This window comes from Neofelis nebulosa, chromosome 13, assembly GCF_028018385.1.
Source record: "Neofelis nebulosa isolate mNeoNeb1 chromosome 13, mNeoNeb1.pri, whole genome shotgun sequence".
In the NCBI taxonomy this organism is placed as follows: Eukaryota; Metazoa; Chordata; class Mammalia; order Carnivora; family Felidae; genus Neofelis; species Neofelis nebulosa.
In genome coordinates this window covers 7,033,256-7,056,671 of record NC_080794.1, presented here as the reverse complement: position 1 = coordinate 7,056,671, position 23,416 = coordinate 7,033,256, and the positions used below count along the sequence as shown (strand labels likewise).

The following is a 23,416-nucleotide window of genomic DNA, read 5'->3' as shown; positions in this document are numbered from 1 at the left end:
TAATAGGCTGCTCGTAGCGCTATTTAAAAATAAAGGGCATTACTCGAGATACGGAGATACGGTGGGAAATTACAGGAAACCTGTTGAGTCTTCTGGATCAAGGGCATTTATGACTCATCCCCTTGCGAGAACCTCTCCTTTGTTCCTTGAAGGTAAGGAACCATCGGTGCTTTGGGAATGGCGCTGTCCTGCAGAGGCCCTCAGGTACCGCTTATCAGATTTCACCGGGCTGAAAAACCAGGCAAAGTTTCCACATAGAGCAGAGCACGTTTAATAGTGTGAGTCCACTCGGTTTTTAACACACCGACTCATCACCGAAGCGTATGCATTAGTGCCCTGTTGATACCACCTTTTTGGCAAAATTTAGGAGATTAGTTGAGGGAACAACTGCCTGGACCTTAAAGAACTCAGAGGAAGGGGTCAATTACCTGGTACAAGTCCTGGACATTCTCCTACATCATAACTTTTAACACTGGAGTTGCAACTGGCTTTCCGAGATGTCAACTGTATTTCGAGTTGATTCAGAAGCTTCGGATCTGCATGACCCGAAGAGGTGAGGACCTAAAGAACACTTTAGTCCAAAAGCCTTAAACAACCATCAGACCGTGCACTGTATGCTTTTAAAGTGAATTATGCATAAAAGTCTGTGCAAACTACAAACATATATTGCAGTAACATTCTCAAAAAATCCTAGTATATATTTTAGCATTATTAAGTTATATAAAATACATCTTTATAAAAGTACAGAATTTTTTTAAAGTTTAAATTATACCCACTGAAATAGGTGGCCAGGCTCACTTTTTAGTACTAAAATAAGGTTTTTATCAATCTAAATTATTGCTTAGTCCTATGGAGCCATTAGAAACCTGTAACAAATAAAAATCAAGTCCTATTTCTTAAGGAAAAGTGCCTTATTAAAAATTCAGCTGTCATTAAGTTAGTCTCTCTGAAGCCTCTCACTTGAGGAATCTTCCATAAAATTTTTTACTGATGCTGCCCCTGGCTTGGCTTGTCAGGATCCAACATGGAGTCTGGTTGGAAAGTTCCCACCTGTGCCAGGAAGCTGTTTGTTTGCTGTCCCCAGTCATAGTAGTCTGGAGCAAAACTTAAAAAGAAAAAGACATATTGGTGACTTGGAACGCTGTACTTCCTCCTGATGACCTATTTTAGATGGACAGAACTGGGGGTTTTGTAGATAAAGTGTAGACAAGCCCAGTTTTTTAAAGTAGCTTCTTGAAGTCCATGTGCAGTGGCCAGAAGTTCACCCGCAAAAACCTACTGAACGCTGTGCAGCCCAGAAGCATCGTATTAGAACCGTAAGCCAATCACTATGTATAACAAAATATTCCACCAGCAAATTGTGTCTGACAGCTCTGGACAGGTAACTTCGCACTGATTTTTGTCATGTGTCGAACACTCGTAGAATCAATAACTGCCCTGTTGGGCTTCTGTGAGTTAATACCTGTAAAGTGCTTAGAACAGTATCTCAGCGTCTAGTAAGCCCTCAACAGTGTACTTTTTATATTCTTCTTCTCACCTTCCATGTAATAGAAAAGGGATCATCTTCCACAAGGGGAGTGAGGACCCTCTCAGCTCTAGGCTGCCTTTGGCAGGTGAGAGGCCAAGGCAGCTCCAGCAGGACAGGGAGGGACACACATAGCGAGAGGGAAATGTGGTGGGGGAAAGGGATGAGAGAACATTCTAGGGAGGAGGGTGAGAACAACTTTTGACCTCGGGAAGTCCTTGGTTATTGGCTCCCCTCCAGATTTCTATGTTCTTCACATCTGCTGCTGTGGTCTGTGGATTGCTGTGCTTTCCCCAAGCACCATCTTGGATTCTGTCTGGTTCGCTGCTCCCTCATCTAGTGAGCAAACCATGTGTCCCCCAAGCTTTTCCTCAGTTCTGTGTCCCTAACACAAGGGCGCCTCTCACGTTTTCCAAGGACATTTATTGTTCGTAATAAGGAGTAAAAAAGCTAGCTTATCTTCTATCATTCCATCCTGAGGGTGGAGTTGGTGGGGGGGGAGGATAATTTATGTTAAAATGTTAATGATCACCCTTTAAATGTACAAAGGATTGCAAAAAATAATAATAATAATAATAATAATAATAATAATAAGCTTTCACTTCCAAGAAACACACTTCCAAGAAAAGAGGCCTGAAGCCTCCCTTTCACAGCAAGCGAACGGGGTCCTGGGACCGCAAGCCCCAGCAGAGAGGCGCTCGGTAAGCACCAGCTCAGCCCTTTTTGCTTCTCTCCCTGCTGCTGGCCCTGAAGTCCCAGGTTCACAGGCCGCAAGAGGGGACACGATGATCACTGGGCCCTGGGGAGTGGCTAAGCATCACAGGCTGAAAAGGGGGAAGGGAACCCCAGTAGCTCCCGCCCCTCCTGTCTGCCGCAGAGTAAGGAAGCATAATCCTGGGGGCGGGCCTCTCAGGCTGCACTTAGTCTGCTAGTCAGGGGCTTCTCCTCCCTCTGTTTCCTCTTTGCCGCACAGCCTCCAGCTCCAGGGCTATTTTACATGGGCGTTTTCTCTTGGTTGAATCGATTTCACCAGTGCAGTCCTCAGCCTACTAACCACGCCTCTCTACCTTGAACTGGGGTCTCACCTTCCCTGAAGTCCCTGAGGGGCGATGTTCCAGGCAAGGTCATCATCACTATCGTATCTTCGAGGGTTGTCAAAGAAGTAAGATCTGGGGCTGAATCCGTGGCTGGGGACCATCCCAGGGTTCGTCTAGAAAGACAGTTAATTGTTCCGTTACTTTGAGACACTATGCCTTCCTCTAGACAAAGACAAGGAAGATTCTTTCTTGTTGGAAATTGAAGATTCTGTGCCCATCTGAGTGGAGGATGTACCTGTTCAGTGTTCATTTTAGTTGCTTTTATATTTAAGAGGTGTTAACTTTTTCTTTTCTCAGTATGGACAAAATCTTCTTTCAGAGTTCTGCTTGCAACAATGAATTACTGTTTCAATCCCTTACTGAAACACCAGGCACCGCCCAAAGTAGCCAAACTCCATAGTCCCGAATTAGCTACAAACCTCTATAAACATGTGGGCATTTACCACAAGTTAAAATAGTGAAACGATAATGATGAAATAATTTTGAGAAGGTTTTGTATCCAGTTTCCATATCCTGCTTCTATAATCCTTTCATCCTGTTTCCCCATGCTGAGCTCACCTTTCAAAAGATTTCAAATGACTAGTTTCATTAAGCAGAAGATCAGAACTGCATCATATGGCAAACCAAAGCTGGCATAAAATACAGAATTCGTTTGACACCCTTGTGCGTATCACTACTGGTCTGTTTTAGAGTTAAACAAGAGTCTGAAACAAGGTTGCTATATGATGGTATCTATATGGAAATGCCTCCTTTTCTAAGACTAATCTAGCAAATACAGGAAACAACTTACACAAGGTGGGATGCCTGAAAATTTATCAATTTGTAGCAGTTCAAGAATGTCTTTGCAGAAGAATGAATTTGGATCCCTAACCTCACACAGATACAAAAAGTAACTCAAAACGGATCAAGGGCCTAAATGTAAGAGTAAAACCTGTAAATTGTTGAGAAGAAAAATAAAGGCACGGATCTTTGTGACCCAGGAAATTTGGCAAAGGATTCTCAGAAATGGTACCAAAAGCATGAGCGACAGAAGAAAAAAACATGATTAAAATTAAAAACTTCAAAAGATACCATCAAAAAAGTGAAGAAACAGCCCAAAAATGGGAGCAAATATTTGCAAAATCCCTTATATGACAAGGGACTTGTATGTAAAATACACAAAGAACTCTTACAACTCAATAATAACTCCATTTAAAAATGGGCAAAGGATCAGGGCACCTGGGTGGCTGTCGGGTTAAGCGTCCGACTTCAGCTCAGGTCATGATCTCGCGGTCCGTGAGTTCGAGCCCCGCGTCGGGCTCTGTGCTGAGAGCTCAGAGCCTGGAGCCTGCTTCGGATTGTGTCTCTGTCTCTCTCTCCGCCCCTCCCCCACTCACACTCTGTCTCTGTCTCTCTCTCTCAAAAATAAACATTAAAGATTCCTTATTTTATAAAAGCAGGGGAAGCAAAGGATCTGAATAGACATTTCTCCAAGGACGATGTACAAATGCCCAATGAGCATGTGAAAAGATGCTGAACATTGTCAGTGATCAGGGAAATGCAAATCAAAAGACACAGCAAGGTACTAGCCAGCCAGGGTAGCGAGAATCAAAAAATCAAATAACAAGCGCTGGGGAAGAGGTGGAGGAGCCAGAAGGTTCACACGCTACGGGTGTTAATGTAAAATGGGGCACCTACTGTGGAAAAGAGTCTGGCAGGTCTTTTAGAAAACGTGGGACACCAACTTCCAGGACGACGGCAGAGTCGGAGGGGCCTGAGCTCACCTCACCCCACAGATACAAGCAGATGACACATCGGTGTAAATAACCCAGAAAACAGTTCAAACACTGACACAGCAAACTCCACAAGTAAACGCTGAGAAGGAGTCACGTCAAAGACCGTAGGGAGAGCAGAATCCTGCTCGGGAGCTAACGGGCGATGCCATCTACGGGTGGCCAGGACCTGTGGGCACAGTGAGGGCAGAGAAAGGGTTCCTCACACCCCCGGAGCCTGCATGGGGAAGTGAATCCCCGTAACATGTGGCTCTGGAAGCCAGAAGGGCCGAATTTCCTGCGTTCTTACAACCGGCTGCACTGAAAGCCTGGAACTTTGTAACTCACCAGGCTCAGTTCCGGAAGAGGCAGGAGGGAGAGGGGGAAACCGTGCCCCACTCTTAACGAGACAGCACACCAAACAGCCGGAAGCTGCAGTTTGAGAGATGCCTGGGGCTCACGGGAGCCAGAGTTGGTCACTAACCTCAGGGCCCGTACCCGAGGGCCAGATTTCACTGGGAGATGCCTCCAGGAGCAAAGGGGCTGCAGACACAGCCTCCCTATCCCACCCCCACCAGTAAACAGCCACCTGGGGGAGCCAGCACCGTGCCAGCACCCACGGCCTGCCTCAGCCCTGGTGCCGCGGGTCCCCTTCTCCGGAAGACAGTCACAAACGTTGCCAAAGCCGAGTGTCCCTACTGTGTGTTTTCGCAGGGCCTGGGTCCTGGCAGCAGTGGTGGGTCACCCCCCCCACGGAGCATGCTTGCATCTCGTGGAAGCTGCATGCCCTGCCCTCCGTACACACTGCAGAGCGGCCCTGGCCAGCCTGTCTCCGCAAGGCTGCGTGTCCCCTGTGGAAGAGGACCCGCACACGAAACTGCACGGGCAATGCACATTCCACTTGTGCACTTTGCAGAGCAATCCAGGCTGGTGGGGCTTGGCAGTGGAAAGACATCCCCTCTGTAAAAGGGCCAGTTCCACCTTCTTAAAAGTACACAGCTCACTACTACTTTCAAGGGCAGGAAAAGTAACTGACTTTTCTAACAGAATCAGGGGTGCCTGGGTGGCTCAATTAAGCACCCGACTTTGGCTCAGGTCATGATCTCACAGTTCATCCGGTGCTGACAGCTCGGAACCTGGAGCCTGCTTCGGGTTCTGTCTCCCTCTCCCAAAAAAAAAAACAAAAAAAAACCAGAAGTAGACAAAATGAGGAGATAGGAACATGTCCCAAATGAAAGAACAGGACAAAACCTCAGCAAAACACCTAAGCGAAACCAATATAAGTCATATGCCTCATCGAAACTTTAATGATCTTAAAGCTACTCACTGGACTTGAGAAAAGAGTGGGAAACATCAGTGAGACCCTTAACACAGAGATAAAATAGAATCAGAGATAAGACAAGATAATCTAAAAATACATTAGATTTAATAAGTAGCCAGCCTGAGGCACCTGGGTGGCTCAGTTGAGCATCCAATGCTTGATTTCAACTCAGGTCGTGATCTCACAGTTGGGGGACTGAGCCCTGCATCAGGCTCTGCTCTGAGCACCGGGCCTGGTTGGGAGTCTTTCTCTGCCCCTCCCCCACTCATACTCTCAACATTTAAAAAAAAAAAAAAAAGGCTAGAGGAAGCAGAGGAACGCATTAGTTACCGGAGGGCAGAGTGTTGGAAAGTAACCAATCTGAGCAGGTGAGAAGAAAAAACAAACTGTGCAAAATGAGAACAGACTTTGAAGCTCAGCGACTCCATCAAGCATCATAATGTTGCATGACAGGGATCCCAGAAAAAGAAGAAAGAGAAAAGGGAGCAGGAAATGTATTTGAAGAAATAATAACTGAAACCTCTGTAATGTGAGGAAGGAAACAGATACCCAGATCCAGGAGGCGTACAGATCCCTCAAAAAAATCAACCAAAGGAGGTCCACACCAGGACGTATGGTGATCAAAATGGCAAAACAGTGATAAAAGATTTTAAAAGCAGCAAAAGAAAGGACTGTTACGTGCCAGAGAAACCCGATAAGGCCATCCGCTGCCTTTTCAACACAAACTTTGCAGGCCAGAAGGGAATGGCATGATATATTCAAAGGAAAAAATCTGCCATCAAGAATACTCAACAAATAATCCTAAAATTTGTATGGAACCACAAAGACCCCAAACAGTCCATGCAATCTTGCAAAAGCAAAGCAAAGCTGGAGGGATCACAACTCCAGACAAGTTATATTACAAAGCTGTAGGCATCCAAACAGCGTGGTGCTGGCACAAAACAGACACATAGGCCAATGGAACAGAACAGAAAACCCAGAAATAAATCCACAATTATACGGTCAATTAAAATTCAACAAAGGCGGCAAGAATACACAATAGGAAAAAGACAGTCCCTTTAACAAATAGTATTAGGAAAACGGGGCCACATTTTTACACCATACACAAAGTAAACTCAAGATGGAGTAAAGACCTAAATGTGAGACCTGAAACCATAAACATCCTAGAACACAGGTAGTAATTTCTCTGACCGCACCCACAGCATCATTTTTCTAGATATGCCTCCTGAGGTAAGGGAAACGAGCGAAAATGAACTATTGGGACCACATCAAAATAAAACGCTTCTGCACAGTGAAGGAAACAACCAACAAAACCAACAGATAGGGTTACTATCTAAATTATATAAAGAAGTTATAGGGGCGTCCGGGTGGCTAGGTGGGTTGGGTGACCAACTCAGGCTCAGGTAGTGATCTCGCAATTTGTGAGTTCAAACCCCGCGTCGGGCTCTGTGCTCACAGCTTGGAGCTGGAGCCTGCTTTGGATTCTGTGTCTCCCTCTCCTCCTCGTGCTCTGTCTCTCAAAAATTAATAAACGTTAAAAAAATAATTTTAAAGAAGTTATAAAATGCAACATCCAAAAACCAAACAATCCAACTAAAGGGGTGCCTGGGTGGCTCAGCTGGTTAAGCGTCTGACTCTTGGTTTCTGTTCAGGTCCTGATCCCGTGATTCATGAGATTGAGCCCTGTGTTGGGCTCTGTGCTGGCAGTGTGCAGTCTACTTGGGATTCTCTCTCAAAATAAATAAACATTTTTTTTAAATGGGCAGAAGACATGAAAGGACATTTCTCCAAAGAAGACATCCAGATGGCAAACACACACATGAAAAGATGCTCAACATCACTCGCCATTAGGGAAATGCAAATCAAAACCACAATGAGATATCACCTCACACCTGTCAGAATGACTAAACTCAAAAACACAAGAAACAAGTGTTGGCAAGAATGTGGAGGAAAAGGAACTCTCGTGCGCTGTTGGTGGAAATGCAAACTGATGTAGTCACTGTGGAAAACAATATGGAAGTTCCCTCAAAAAATTAAAAACAGAACTACCCTATGACCCAGTAATTGCACTACTAGGCATTTACCAAAGGAATACAAAAACACTAATTCAAAGGGATATACACAACCCTATGTTTACTGCAGCATTATTTACAATAGCCAAATTATGGAAGCAGCCCAAGTATCCACTGACAGATGAATGGATAAAGAAGATGTGGTGTATATATACAGTGGAATATTATGCAGCCATAAAAAAGAATGAACTCTTGCCATTTGCAACAACATGGATGGTGCTAGATAGTATTATGCTAAGCAAAATAAACCAGTCGGAGAAAGACAAATACCATGTGATTTTCACTCAAAACAAATGAGCAAAGGGGGGGAAAAATAAGAACAACAAACCAAAAAACAGATTCTTAACTATAGAGAACAGTTATCACAGGGAAGATGGGTGGGGGATGGGGGAAATGGGGGAGGGGAATTGTAAGTACACTTATCTTGATGGGCACTAAGACACGGATGGAATGTCAACCTGCCAATATTATACACCTGAAACTAATACAACACTATATGTTAACCATACTGAAATTTTTAAAAAGTTCCACATAGAGTTACCACATGACCTAGCAGTTGCATTCCTAGATATATACTTAAGAGAAATAGAGACCTATGTTCACACAGAAACTCGTACGTTAATGTTTACAGAAGCACTGTTCTTGAGAGCTAAGAAACAGAGGGGCACCTGGGTGGCTCAGTTGGACATCTGACTTCAGCTCACGTCATGATCTCATGATTCGTGAGTTCGAGCCCCACGTCGTGCTCCGTGCTGACAGCTCAGACTCTGGAGCCTGCTTTGGAATCTGTGTCTCACTCTGTCTCTGCCCCTGCCCTGCTTGCACTCTCTCTCTCTTCATCTCTCAAAAATAAACATTAAAAAATGTTTTTATAAAGCTGAGAAATGGAAACAATGGGTAATTGGATAAACAAGATGTGATCTATCCATACGATGAAATGTTACTCAGCCCTAAAAAGGAACAAAGTACTAACACATACTGCAACACGGATGAACCCTGAAAACATCATGCCGAGGGAAAGAAGCCAGTCACGGAACACCGCGCGATATGATCCCATTCCTGTGAAAGTCCACAAGAGAGAGATGAATAGACACAGATTAACAGTTGCTCAGGGGCTGGGGGCAGGGGATGGGCAGTGATAGCTAATGGGTACAGGTTTCTTTCTGAGGTGATAAAAAACGTTCTCAAAAGTGTGGTGACGGACGTACGTATCTGAATACACCGAAAAGCACGGAACTGTAGACACGAAATGGGGAAACTGCACGGTATGGGGATTCTAGCCCATTAGAGCTGTTTAAGCAACAACAAAAATACTGAGATTCTCAAACTTCCCAGTGCATTCAAATCACCTGGGGTGCTTTTTATTGAAAACGTGGATTCCCTGAACCTACCCGGGAGATCCTCACCCGGGTCTGGAACGTGGCCTAAGAGTCAGTGCTGACAGTGAGCGGCCTTGGGACTCCATGGGGACGGGAGGGAGCCACACTGCGAGGACGGTCACATTGGCTTTAGTGCAGAGGCTTGTTTATACCGACTGGACGATGGGTACAAGCGGTAGATAACGTTTTAAAGAAACACCTCCACCTGCAGCATGTGCTTTTAAAGTCAACGAAACACGAGTTGTATTTTAAATCCGCCCCCCCCCCCCGCCCCAAAGCAACATTAGACTGTTTTTTCTCCAAGCAACGACAGGAATTACAGACAGTAATCAGATTATTACCGAGCCATGCATATTAGCAATGTAGCTGCCCCAAACCGTATGCCAAGGAGAGCCACCGCTCACCACAGTAATGAGCATTATGGACTCGGGGAGCCAGAGTGCATTTGGTCCCGGCTCTGTCTCCGACTGGCCGTGTGGACCCTGAGCCTCAGTGTCCTCATCTAAGTATGGTAACAGTTTACCATACTGTAAACTGTTGGTTTACAGAGGGTAAAGGATGAAAGCACCGATCAGAATCGGGCTCAGCACACACACGCACTGCACCGTACAGCCGTTAGCTACTTTCAGCAAACTGCACGCAATAATGGCATTAACTCTGCAGTCCTCTGCCTGAGGATGTTTTAGGCACACTGGTGCTTTGCCAAGCCCAATCTGACACTCGCGCCACCTGCTCGTTGGGAGTTAGTCCGTGTGTAGAAAAGGGAGGGTGTTTTTGTATTCAGGATCATGCATCGTTCGTACTGAAGTCACTTCCTCGTGGTAAATTAGGAGAAAATATCCTTGGGGGCATAAAGGGTCGCTGTAACTCACTAATCTGCTACTGTCGGTGGGAGCTTCTCGTGAGTGTGGTGCACGGACTCGAAGTCCCGGAGATCTTCTTCTGCAAGGTCATGACTGTTTTCATAACTCGTGTGTTAAGATGTAATCTGTCTTTTCCGTGGTCTCAACACTGGCACTAATGGAGAATCAAAGTGCTGTGGCATCGACTGCACCGGCCATCACCGCGTCCTTCCCCACACTGCACAGTCGGGTAAAGCAGGTCCAGTGAAGATGGTCTTCGGGGTGTCTGGGTGGCTCAGGCGGTTGAGCAGCTGACTTTGTCTCAGGGCATCTCACAATTCATGAGTTCGAGCTCCGCACTGGGCTCTGTGCTGACGGCTCAGAGCCAGCTTCAGATCCTCTGTCTCCCCTCTCTCTCTGCCCCCAACCCCGCTCTCCCTCAAAAAAAAAAAAAAAAAAAAAGATTGCCTTTGACAAAGAGGAAGGTATTAGTTGTATTAAATCTTAACCCTTGGCCCTTTTTTATTTTGGGGGCGGGGAGAAAGAGAGAGAGAAGTGGGGCTGACCTGAAGCAGGGATCGTGTTTTTTTTTTTTCCCCAAAGCAGGTGTCGTGCTCCCCCAATGTGGGGCTCGAACTCATGAAGCGTGAGGTCATGACCTGAGCCAAAGTCAGGTGCTTAAAGACTGAGCCACCCAGGTGCCCCTCGGACCTGTCATTTTACTATGTGATGTGACAAAATGGGACGTATGCACACAGCGCTTCTGCTGTGAGAGAGCTGTTTTTGGGAACAGACTCACAGCAGTGTGAGTTTAACTACCTCTTTCTGTGCAACTTAACTCAGACCATGCTTTTTTGGACGTGGGTATTTGACGGACGCTTGAAAGTAAATGAAAGAGAATGTGTGGATGGTATTTGTCACTGATCAAATCTGAGCTTTTAGGCCCAAATTAAAGCTTTGGAAAACCTGTATTCCCCACCATGAGCTAGAGGGCATCCCAATACTTAAAGAGTTTCCTGATGAGATCAGTGGTGATATTTAATGAATGAATTTTAGAAGATCTGCATAACTCAGTAAGCCAGTGTTTTCCTGATGACTAATGCATATTACAAACAATGCGTGGGTAAGAGATCCATTGAAAGCACAAGACAAACTGATGGATGTCCGTGTACAACAATCCGGAAAGTTCACTGGTATGGTTCTAGAGTCCACACTGCAGGTACCTTTTAAGAAACCACAACTTGTCAGTTTTGATGTGTATCAAAGAAAAATATCCACAATTACGTTCAAACTTATTAGAACACTCCACTGCAACCACATCTTTCTGTGAGGGGAATTTTCTTCATATACTCAACGAAAACAACATATTACAACAGAAGCAGAATCCAGATGTCTTCTATTAAAAGCAGGTCAACCCCCCCCCCCCCCAAGTTTAAAACAATGCTACTCTTCTATTTTGGTTTGGATAATGTTCTTTCTCATAAAAAAATTAGGGTAATGTTTATTATTTTTAGTGCATTTTTTAATGTTTATTCATTTTTGAGAGAAAGAGGAGACCGAGAGAGAGAGAGAGAGAGAGAGAGAGAGAGAGAGAGAGAGAGAATAGATGGAGGAGGGGCAGAGAGAGGGGGCACAGAGGATCTGAAGCAGGCTCTGTGCTGAGAGCAGCGAGCCCGATGCAGGGCTTGAACTCATGAACTGTGAGATCATGACCTAAGCTGAAGTTGGATGCTCAGCTGAGCCACCCAGGCTCCGCTGGTTTTAAATTACACACACACACACACCTCCAAACAAGAGCCTCTGGGGTGCTCAATAATTTATTGGTGTAACCCCTAAGAGCCAAAGCAATCTTGAAAAAGAAGAACAAAGCTGTGTCACGCTCCCTGATTTCAAACTATATTACAAAGATACGGTAATCAAAACAGTACGGTATTGCCATAAAAACAGACACCTAGAGGGGCGCCTGGGTGGCTCAGTCGGTTAAGCGTCCGACTTCGGCTCAGGTCACAATCTCACTGTCCGTGGGTTCGAGCCCCGCGTCGGGCTCTGTGCTGACCACTCAGAGCCTGGAGCCTGTTTCGGATTCTGTGTCTCCCTCTCTCTGTGACCCTCCCCCATTCATGCTCTGTCTCGCTCTGTCTCAAAAATAAATAAATGTTAAAAAAAAAATTAAAAAAAAAAACCAGACACCTAGATCAATGGAACAGAACTGAGGGCGCAGAAAGAACCCCATGCTTACATGGTCAATCACTTTATAACAAAGCAACCATGAATACATAATGGAAAGAGAACAGCCTTTTCAATAGATGGTGTTGGGAAAACTGGACAGTCACATGGAAAAGAATGGAACTGGACGACTATCTTATACTAAATACAAAAATTAACTCAAAATGGATTAACTACTTGAATGTGAGAATCAAAACCATAAAACTCCTCCTAAAAGAAAACACAGGTGGTAATCTCCCTGATGTCAGTCCTGGCAATGATCTGGCACCAAAAGTAAATGACACAAAAGCAAAACCAAACAAGCGGGACATCATCAACTAAAAAGCTTCCTTCCGGGGCACCTGGGTGGCGCAGTCGGTTAAGCGTCCGACTTCAGCCAGGTCACGATCTCGCGGTCCGTGAGTTCGAGCCCCGCGTCAGGCTCTGGGCTGATGGCTCGGAGCCTGGAGCCTGTTTCCGATTCTGTGTCTCCCTCTCTCTCTGCCCCTCCCCCGTTCATGCTCTGTCTCTCTCTGTCCCAAAAATAAATAAAAAACGTTGAAAAAAAAAAAAATTTAAAAAGCTTCCTTCCACACAGCAAAGGAAACCATAAACAAAATGAAAAGACAACATACTGAATAGGAGAAGATTTCTGCAAATCATATATCCAATATCCAAAATATCCAATATATCCAATCATATATCCAATCTCCAAAATATATGAACTCCTACAACTCAATAGCAAAAACCCAATTAAAAACAGGCAAAGGACCTGAGCATTTTCCCAGAGACCTACAGATGGCCAACAGGCACGTGAAAAGATGTGAACCTCACTAGTCATCAAAACAAATCAAAACCACAGTGCGCCACGGCCGCACACCTGTCAGAATGGCTACAATGAAAAAGACAAAAAGTAACAAGTATCGGCTAGGATGTGAAGAAAAGGAAATCCTTGTACACTCCTGGTGGGAATGCAAACTGGTGCAGCTGTGGAAAACAGTACGGAGGTTCCTCAAAAACTTAAAATTGAACTACCCTACAATCCCACAATTCCACTTTTACCTGTTTATCTGAAGAAAATAAAAAACATTAACTTGAAAAGACACATGCACCCTTGTGTTCACTGTAGCATTATTAACAATAGCCAGGACATGGAAACCACCTAAAAGTTCATCAATGGATGAAAAGCTAAGGAAAAGCTATTCGCGCTGGAGTATTACTCAACCAAGAAAAAGAACAAAATCTTGCCACTTGCAACAACATGGATAAACCTTGAGGGCGTTATGCTAAGTGAAATAAGTCAGACAGAAAATGATAAATACCGTAAGATCTCACCTAGGTGGACTCTAAAAGTAAACCAAGAAAACCCACATGGATGTAAAGATCAGATGGGTGCTGGCCTGAGGTGGAGGATAGGGGGTGGGCAAAATGGGCGAAGGGGGCCAAAAGGTACAAACTTCCAGTGATGAGGTAAATCCTGGGGATGTCACGCACAGCACGGGGTCCAGAGTTACTAATAGTGGACTGCATATTTGAAAGTAGTTCAGAGCATGGACCTCGAAAGTTCTCATCACAAGAAAAAAAAACCCTGTAACTACACAGTGATGAATGTCAGCTGGACTTACAGTGATCATTTTGCAATATATGCAGATATCAAACCATTACACTGTACCCCTGAAATATTGATATGTCAGTTACAGATCAGTAAAAAAAAAAAAAAAAAGAATCCGTGTAAAGTATCCTGAGACTGAAAAGTTTAAGAACCACTGCTCTAGAAAATGCCCTCAACAGCAGAGCTATTCAAGGCACTACAACCAAGTAACCCCAGCTACACAGAGTATGTTAAGGGTGACCTATTTCCCTGGACAATGAGATCTGAGAGTACAAATTGAGACATTATTCTGCATTCATTTAAGAAAATAGTACCTTGAACACTATCGCGTTAGCCTTTCTCTCGTTAAATTTGGACACCTGCTCTCTCCTTCAGGCTGCCTTGGGCTTAGGGAGCCCAGTTCTGAAGTCCCTGAAACACAGGGAAGTGACGAAAAGGCACATGATGCCTGGGTGAGGCCTCGCTGGGCACGGGAGTGTGATTAAGAGACCCCGCCCTATCCCTCAGTCAGGCAAGCAAGGCGCCCAGAAAACTTCAGGAAAGGAGAGAAAGCAATGCAGCTGGACTCCCGGCCTAGAATCCGCTGCCTGCCCGTCCGGTCCTGTCTCTTCGCCGGTGACCCCAAAGTGTTTAGGATCTGACTGTACAGACGCCTCTGGCTGTTCCCAAATCAAGTAAAGGTCAGAGGAAGTGCAGGGCAGCTTCCTAAAAAATCATGCAAGGGGAGGAAACGGATCCCGAGGTCTAAAAAACACTGCCCACCTGCCTGGTCTGCGGGGGCCTCGGTCAGGCTGTGCTTCAGGCAGGCTGGTTATCGGATCACTGCTTTCTTTACCGCCCACGCTTGGCTCACATTGGCCAAGACCCACTTACTCTACTTTTCCACGGGTTTCATAGATCAGCGACTCAAAATTCCAGCGCCGGTTAGTGTGGCTGGAATAATTCACGAAGCCGACACTCCCAGGAGTTTCCTCACTCTAGGAAGTCGTGCACGCTCTGTCCCGTCCTCATAAAGACATTTATATGAAGCTGGCTGAGGAGAAATGGGACCAAACTGGGACAATGGGGTCAGCACTTCTCACGGTGCTTCCTAATCACCGCGCCTCCGGCATAACACGGGGTGAGGAACTGGAGCCCCATTTTCTATTTCCCTTTTGCTAAAATCAAAGCTTATAGATGGGGTTCGCCCCAAGGCAAGGCTAAGATACTAATGACACTGTTGTTGCTTTAGGAAAAACAGCTGATCACTAGCTCAAGGCCTGAGAGACAACTAAAAGCATTAACTGAAGAATGAATTTGCCTCGAAAAGAGTTACGCAAAAAGACAGTCACAGACAGACATGGGAAATTTTTATAACACGACAGGACAGAAGAGGCACGCTACTGAAAATCTGAGAAGAAAATCTGATTGCGTGTTTTGTGACTAGAGGCAGATCTTTTCTGCAAACATCAAATGGTCTACTCACAAGGTCCTTTGTAGGGTTTCTAACGCGGAAGAAGTAGACGACCAAGGTGGTGGGTAAGAGCTCCCACACGAAAAGAACCACTCCAAACACCACATATCCGGCATCCCCCAGCTGGTTTTTCAGATCCGCCTGCGGAAAAGAGAGGAAATGGAGTCACCAGACTGAGGGCGGAGGAAAGAAGTCTGATCTGATTCTTCCTAACGTGAACAGAGACTAATTCTAATGCTACGATGTGCGTGCTGAAATCAGGCAAAACTAATGGTCCAGACCTCAGGTGGGGGCTTATTTCAGCCACACAGGAGAGACAGTTATCACCTGCAAGAGAATCAAGGACAGAAACTGCCCATCTCTGATGTTTTACTACTCCAGCCTCCAAAATCTTCCTCATATCCTAATTAAGTCTCCTGAATTTAAGTTGATTTTCTTTCCTTCAGCAATCAAATAATGAGATGTTATGTCACCCCCTCCCCAATTTTTAAGAGCGGCATGTAACTGTGACCCTTTGTCTCATCCCTAGGATAAACATGTCAATTTTTTAAGCGGGGGAGAGGGGCAGAGAGAGAGAGAGAATCCCACGTAATGGAGAAGGCAGAAGGATCGAGTTGAGGTGATCGGCCAGCTGTGGCCCGATTTTGGCACACTGTCTAGGTTTGAGATGCTGGCCTCTCTGGTGGAGTTGCCCAGACGCGACCATGTGTGCTTCTCACAGGCCGTGTGCCCTGCAGGAAGGGACGGACAACGCACCAGGCCCATTCAGCTGTCTCACTGGTCCGGACAAACGTCCTGGACTCTGAACAGTTGTTTCCAGACAATCTAGCCTGTGCAATTGATGGGTTGGGGCTCCTGGGTGGCTCAGTTGGTTGAGCATCCGAGTCTTGATTTTGGCTTGGGTCACAGTCTGTTGTTTAATGGATATGAAATTTCAGTTTGGGAAGATGAACAAGTTTTGGAGACAGAAGGTGGTGATGGTTGCCCAACAATGGGAATGTGCTTAATGCCAGTGATCTGTACACTTAAAAATGGTTACAATTGTAAGTTTTATGTATATTTTACACTCCATGAGAGCCTTTGTCTTACGAATAAGTCTCTAATTTATTATTGCTTAAAGTTTATATGTGTGTGTGTGTGTGTGTGTGTGTGTGTATTTGAAATATATTTATTTTGGGGCGCCTGGGTGGCGCAGTCGGTTAAGCGTCCGACTTCAGCCAGGTCACGATCTCGCGGTCCGTGAGTTCGAGCCCCGCGTCAGGCTCTGGGCTGATGGCTCGGAGCCTGGAGCCTGTTTCCGATTCTGTGTCTCCCTCTCTCTCTGCCCCTCCCCCGTTCATGCTCTGTCTCTCTCTGTCCCAAAAATAAATTAAAAAAAAAAAAATGTTGAAAAAAAAATTTAAAAATTAAAAAAAAAAAATGAAGTATATTTATTTTGAGAGAGAGAGCAGGAGTGGGACAGAGAGAGAGGGAGACAGAGAACCCCAAGCAGGCTCCACGCTGTCAGCACAGAGCCCGATGTGGGGCTCAAACCCACAAACCGTGAGATCATGACCTGAGCTGAAACCAAGAGCTGGACGCTTAACCGAACTGAGCCACCCAGGCACACCTCTCTGTCTAGATTTTATCCTAAACCCACTTTGCCCTTAGCTAACACACTGGCTAACTGCACAGGTTAAATTCACCAACAGGAAAAATACATTTTTATGTTTGATTTTCTCAGAACAGGGAGCACCTTCAGCAGTGCTCAACTTTCTACCATCCTGCACGTGTGGAATTGGTTTGGGTGGTGGTGGCTGTTTTAATCTTTTCTAATTATGACACCTTCCATGTGCCTGTCCTGAATTTCCCTTTGTCCTCACGTGTTTATTGTGGTCATTTAGTGCCTTCCTCCAGGGTCTTAATCCGGCCCAGGTTCTGAGCACCGCTGGGATTTTTAGAAGTGCGTTTGTATATGGTTGAATATTCAGTATTTTTCCAGGAAAAGTTAAGGGCTTTGCAATTCAATCCAGTAGACTCCTGTCATAAAACAGAAGTTCTGTTTCTCTCTTGTAATGGCCTGTGTGTGTGTTCTCCTCAGTGGACATAAGTCGCTCCCCCAGGCAGGGAGGGAGTCTGTGAACATTTGTGTCCCCAGCACCCCGTCCACGGCTGAGGACAAAGCGTCGCTATTTCCCAAGTGAGGTGATGACTTACGTTCAGTCTTTCTCAATTGGACAAAGCGTCGCTATTTCCCAAATGAGGGGATGACTTACGTTCAGTCTTTCTCATTTGGACAAGAATCCCAAATGATACATTGCTACCTTTGTTTGTGGCTTTATAATTTATGAGCTTCTAGGATATATTAAATGAGAAGAATATCAGATGGAGACAACTGCTAAAAGGAGCTTTTGCTAACACCTTAATACCCCAGTCATTTTTGTCTCGAGTTCCTCAAATGTTGTTGTTTACAGGCTCCATTTTTTTTTTTAAGTCATGGTTTTATGTATTTTCTGAAACCTGCATACACTGTTTTCCCTTGGCAAATTTCACCCCTTAAGGAAACCATCTCACATTTATATGGAAGCACTTAAAATTTTTTTTTAAGTACTGCTTGACAAGAGCCCCAGAAAGGAGAAAGGAGAAGTGCCTGCATGTCTGTGTGTGCATGTCTGTGTGTGTGTGTGTGCACATATATACCCTAGTTCTCTCAGAAACGTGAGCTGGAACAAGGCAGGTGCTACGATCCCATTTTACAGAAGAGGATGCAGATACGACACAGGTTAGCGACCGGCAAGGTCACCCAGCTATTTAGCCGCAGAAGCAAGGAGCTTATACCTCTCTGGCACATGGGATGCTGCGAAGCAAAGAGTCGCCATTCAGGTGACAGATCGCCGGCACCCACTGACCTGGTCTGATACATTGTACCAGTCGTAATCAAAGGAATGGACGTTCTTGCTCTGAGAAAACGAGAGGATGAACAGGTTGTAGCAGGCCCGGGAGGCGTAGAGGAGGATGACGGTCACTCCGATGGCAGTCACTTGACACACGGAGGAGCCCTGGAAGAGCGGGAGCCATGAGGGCTGCGCCCGATCCGGGTCCGGGACACCGGCCTCCTCCCGGAACCCGGCCTGTGTTCAGCCTAATGCCTCAGAGGCATGCGCTATGGTGCCCACGAGCCCCATCAAAGCCTCCACCCTCAGACATTAGACCCAAGCCCAAGCTTCACTGCATCCCACATCCCCCCTAAAAATTTTTAATTAAAAAAAATATTTTTTAATGTATTTTTGAGAGAGAGCGAGAGAGACAGAGCATGCGCAGGGGAGGGGCAGAGAGAGAGAGGGAGACGCAGAATCCGAAACAGGTTCCATGCTCTGAGCTGTCAGCACAGAGCCTGATGAGAGGCCCGAACCCACAAACGCAAGATCATGACCTGAGCCGAAGTCGGCCGCTTCACCGACTGAGCCACCCAGGTGCCCCTCCCCTCTGCAAATTTCAGCTTATCTTCATATAGATGCTTCAAAATCTGGAAGTCAATTTGCCTTAAATATGGGCTATTTGCTTAATGCAAAGTCAAGTGGCTTATGTTGTTCAATTTGCAAGACGACCCCTGACTTATGAGCCCAGTGCACAGCCTGTGGCCCAGGGAGAGCCCATCTCAGCAGGATGGTAGCTGGGAGAGTGCGATCTCGCTGATGGTGGCTCTGGGCAGGGAGCACTGCCTCAAAGTCCAGAATCTTCTAAGCCGGAAGCTCTGGAGTCGCAGTGTCACTCTGGACTTGGAAGTACATGGAAATTGGTGATTTGTGCCCCAATTTAGGAAGCTATCGATTTACAGTCAATGGGTGCCAGCTAGAAACACACAGTTGACAAACATAACCAAAAAACTGAAATCGATTTTTGAGATTTGCGTTTGGAAGTCACTAGTTAACGAGATAGTATTTTATTTTGTCAGTAGTAGGTTATTCGCTTGTTTGCCACAGGGGTGACCTAAATGGTCTTTTGGCCGTCTGAAATTTAACCCTTCCTGTAAAAACCACAATTCTGATTTTTGTGGGGTTTTTTTCTGTAAAAAAATTTTTTTTAATGTTTACTTATTTTGAGAGAGAGAGAGAGAGAGAGAGAGAGAGAGAGAGAGAAAGAGAGAGAGGACGCACAGGTAAAGCATAGAGGGAGAGAACTTATAAGTGGGAACTACTCTGGTTGTACCGAAGTCTTTTGGGATTTTGCAAGAGGTCAGCCACTCACAGGATGCCTGGTGATGGCTCTGTCTTTTTTTTTTTTTTTTTTTTTAATGTTTATTTATTTTTGAGACAGAGAGAGACAGAGCATGAACAGGGGAGGGTCAGAGAGAGGGAGACACAGAATCTGAAACAGGCTGAGCTGTCAGCACAGAGCCCGACGCGGGGCTCGAACCCACGGACCCTGAGATCATGACCTGAGCCGAAGTCGGATACTTAACCGACTGAGCCACCAGGTGCCCCACGGCTCTATATTTCTGAAGTCAGAGGCACAGATTTTAATCTATTGGTCACTGCTGAGGACACGACACTGTGGAGACAGAGCTGCCTCACGGTCTGCAGACCAAACATTTACCGCAGCCAGCTGGGCCTCGGGGCACAGAAGGCAGCCAAGGGAGTCTGCCGCAGGACACGGTTGCGGAAGGTGAGAAGCAAGGGAGCTACGGAAGTCACTCAACCATTTTACAAATGAGAAAAGCCAAGGTCCACAGAGGTCAAGTGACTGGTGTGCTGGGGCCGCTCCCCGGCCTCCACACTTCACTGAGCTTCTCGACAAAGGAAAACTTGGGATCAAGCCGCTCAGGGGCACCTGGGCACCACAGCCCCAGGAGAATATCCACAACCCCCCTTTTTTTTTTAATATTCATTTTTGAGAGACAGAGACAGAGCGTGAATGGGGGAGGGGCAGATAGAGGGAGACACAGAACCAAAGCAGGCTCCAGGCTCCGAGCCATCGGCACAGAGCCCGACGTGGGGCTCAAACTCACGAACCGCGAGATCATGACCCGAGCTGAAGTCAGACGGTCTGAGCTTAACGGTCTGAGCCTCCCAGGCGCCCCTGTCCTTTCTAACTCCAGGGAAAGGAAGGAGAAAACAGAGACTCGAGGGTGTGCCGTACAGCAGCAAAGCGAGAGAAGGGGCCAGGAGCCTCCCTCTCATAGCATCTGCCTCCATCCCTGACCAGTCAGCAGGAAAGAGACGTTGTTCTGAACCCCAGGGGGCGCTGTCCACACTGGGATGTCCACCATCCCCTGACATGCAGGCCGGTCCCGAGGGGAGCGTGAATTGCACCTGACAGACCCCAGGGCCAGCCTGCCGGGTCCCAAGTTGAGCTGAGCATCCACTGAGTGTGCAACCCAGGGCGAGCTCCTGACCTCTGCGCCCTGGTCCCCCGGTCTATGAAGTGGGGAATAATACCTCCCCCCAGGGATTTGTGAGGATTACATTAGCTTCCCCGTGTAGAACGCTTATCTTCTATAAAAGTGCCTGGAGAACAGGGGTCACTGGGTGTGTGTTTCTACGAATATTATCAGCGCAGTCAATCCTGCCAAGTCCTTTAAACATGGTATCTATAAGCCAGAGATGACCTCTCTGCCAGGAATTCTGCACTCTTGGTTCCGTTGAGCCAGCTCGAATGGAACCCTCCTCGCATACAAAGTTCACGAACTACACAGCTCTGTGTTTTGGCAACCACGGCACGGCTAATCATTTCTAGGGCAGGTGTGAAAGGTATTTGTTGAGTTGTCTGTTTGCAACCAGGAAACTATTTTCAGAGTAAGTTTACTGAGGGGATCTTGACCGTCATCCCACCTACCTTAGACTCCAAGTAAATGTTGGCTAAGGACATCTTCGAGATTTTGTAGAGACAGATGGAGAGCGAGACGGCACACAGCACAAAGAGAGTGTCATTAATGGCCACACGCACGGAGACAATGACCTTCCTCTCCCAGTTTCCCGTCTTCACCAACACCGCACAGGTTAAATTCACCAACAGGAAAACGAGGCTGATGAAGAGTGAGGCCAGGTAGAGGGGTAACCTGGAAGCGACCAGTGAGAAATGTCAGATGCTGCCTGCACACTGGCTGTACATTCTGGATCCATCCAGAAGGAAACCGCGGTATTTTCTGGTTGGCTGCCAGAAGCAGAACGTACCAGAGTTATCCAACACCTACGAGGGCAGATTTCGGAGGTGGCTGTTCCACGATTCAAATTACAGATAAAAGGGGTGCCTGGGTGGCTCAGTCGGTTAAGCGTCCGACTTCGGCTCAGGTCACAATCTCGCGGTCCGTGAGTTCGAGCCCCGCGTCGGGCTCTGTGCTGACTTCTCAGAGCCTGGAGCCTGTTTCAGATTCTGTGTCTCCCTCTCTCTGACCCTCCCCCGTTCATGCTCTGTCTCTCTCTGTCTCAAAAATAAATAAAGGTTAAAAAAATAAAAAAATAACAAATTACAGATAAAACTACAAGTTGTACCCTCAGGAAGGTGCCCTCGGAGCCACCCTTCCCTGCGTCCGGGAGGCCATGCGGACTGGGTGGGACAGCGCACGTCTGGACTGAAGCCCCCGCTGAACGCTCACTCCTCACGAGGACACGCTGAGAGTGAAGCGCATGGGCTCCAGGTCAGAGGAGGGTCTCAGGGGGGCACCAACAAGGCTGCGCTCGGTGACCCTGGGCAAAACCACCCCGTGGGAGCCTTAGCCTCGTCATCTGAACGCAGACTAAATAACACCTGCTTTGCAGGGTGTTGTTGAGGACTAAGTATGTGTGTATACAAGGCTGTACCCCCCAAAAAAGTCATGGATGGAGGAGGGAGTCTGGGTGGTGCTCACATTGACCCGGAAACACTCACTACTGAGGCAGTATTCTGCGGCGATGCAAATCTGCCCAAGCATCTTGCCCGAGGCTGAACGGATGCAAGATGTCTAGGTCGCTGTCAGTTTTACCTTGTAGTTTCCCAGATCTCCTCACATCCTGGGTGACTGGTGCAAGGTCTACAGAAAGACTTCTCGGATTTACTAGAACCAAAATCAGCAGCCTCACGCTTATCTTCAAGACTGTCCATACCCTTCACTTCCTTCGGCAGATATGCAAACAAGGAACAGACCTGCTTGGCTCAAAACCAGACTGGTCTAACTGGACTACATTTGGAAATCCAAAAGATGGAAACCGTCGGCTCGAAGTGGTCTGGAAGCTACAGAATGACACCGGTGTCTTCAAAAGCTGTTACAGACCGGGACCCAGAATCCCGGATCGTAGTCCCAGCTCCAGACCTCATGGCAATGACGGGACCCACGGAGGGAGGGGCAGAGGGAGAAAGAGAGTGTAAGTAAAGGGTGAGGAAGCCAGACATAACTCAACACTGACCGTGTGGCACCCAGGGCAGCTGGTATGAGGTGCCTCCCTGCCACACGTTTCCACCTTGGGTTTGCAACCAAGCCTCCACCACACCCTCCCTCCTTTCCATCACCCTGCCCTGCCCTCACCTGCCTGGCGTGACCCAGAGAAGAAGGGTGTGGGCGACACATGGAGCTGAGACGTCAGGGGAGTCTCTGGGCCACTCTGGGCTGCGTGTCCTTATCCGAGAAACAGAGACGAGGATTCCTATTCTGCCTCAAAGAGCTGCTGTGGGAATCCAGCGGGTCCTGCGCCTTCTGGTTTCTCCTCTGTCCTCACCCCACGGAGCCTCAAGGTCTCACCCCAGCCTCTCCTATTGTCCACAGAGTCTTTACCTCTTCCTGTCATTCCTTCCTCCGCAGGTCCTCCCCTGCTGACCCCACGTTCTCCCAGGCCCCCATGACCCACTCATCAAACCCAAAGGTGCCAACTCTTGGCCGCCACCTTGCCCCACCTTCCTGGTGCTCCCTTGTCCATCACTCCACAGCCCTCACCTGCCTCACGTTCCCCTGTCTGAGCCTGCCCCTTGGATAGCCCCTGGTTCCTCTTCCTCCCCTTCCTCCCCCAAAGTGATGACATCCTTGGCTCTTTCCTCTACCCCCCGTTCCCTGGCAAATACGTTCACTCTTACAGCTTCTGTACAACCAAGTTCAAAAAGATCTTGTCTTGAGCCACTGCCCCCGTCCTATGACCAGACCCACATTCCAAACAGCTGCCACCCTGTCACCTCAGACGGTGTCCAAGCCTAATTCCCGACAGTCCTCCTCC

The 23,416-nt window shown here is 47.0% G+C and overlaps 2 protein-coding genes across 6 annotated transcripts in view; one reads left to right on the top strand and one right to left on the bottom strand.

Annotated features, from left to right (window-relative positions):
* Window positions 1-8,070, top strand: part of ERO1B (endoplasmic reticulum oxidoreductase 1 beta) — a 76,806-nt gene extending 68,736 nt beyond the window's left edge. Inside the window, exon 18 of the mRNA XM_058696223.1 lies at window positions 7,347-8,070. The gene's annotated coding sequence lies outside the window, so the exon portion shown is untranslated. The remainder of the gene's footprint in view (window positions 1-7,346) is intronic.
* Window positions 1-23,416, bottom strand: part of GPR137B (G protein-coupled receptor 137B) — a 63,516-nt gene that overhangs the window by 14,390 nt on the left and 25,710 nt on the right. For 2 of the 5 annotated variants that reach the window (XM_058696229.1, XM_058696230.1), the window contains exons 3-6: window positions 21,072-21,294; window positions 18,146-18,295; window positions 15,270-15,398; window positions 2,611-2,735 (exon numbers count right to left, since the gene is read on the bottom strand). In XM_058696229.1, coding sequence (XP_058552212.1) covers window positions 2,611-2,735; window positions 15,270-15,398; window positions 18,146-18,295; window positions 21,072-21,294 — 627 coding nt within the window. Of the gene's footprint in view, window positions 1-247; window positions 1,106-2,610; window positions 2,736-11,007; window positions 11,211-15,269; window positions 15,399-18,145; window positions 18,296-21,071; window positions 21,295-23,416 lie in introns of those variants that run through there. The other 3 variants (XM_058696228.1, XM_058696231.1, XM_058696232.1) reach the window with 3 other exon arrangements.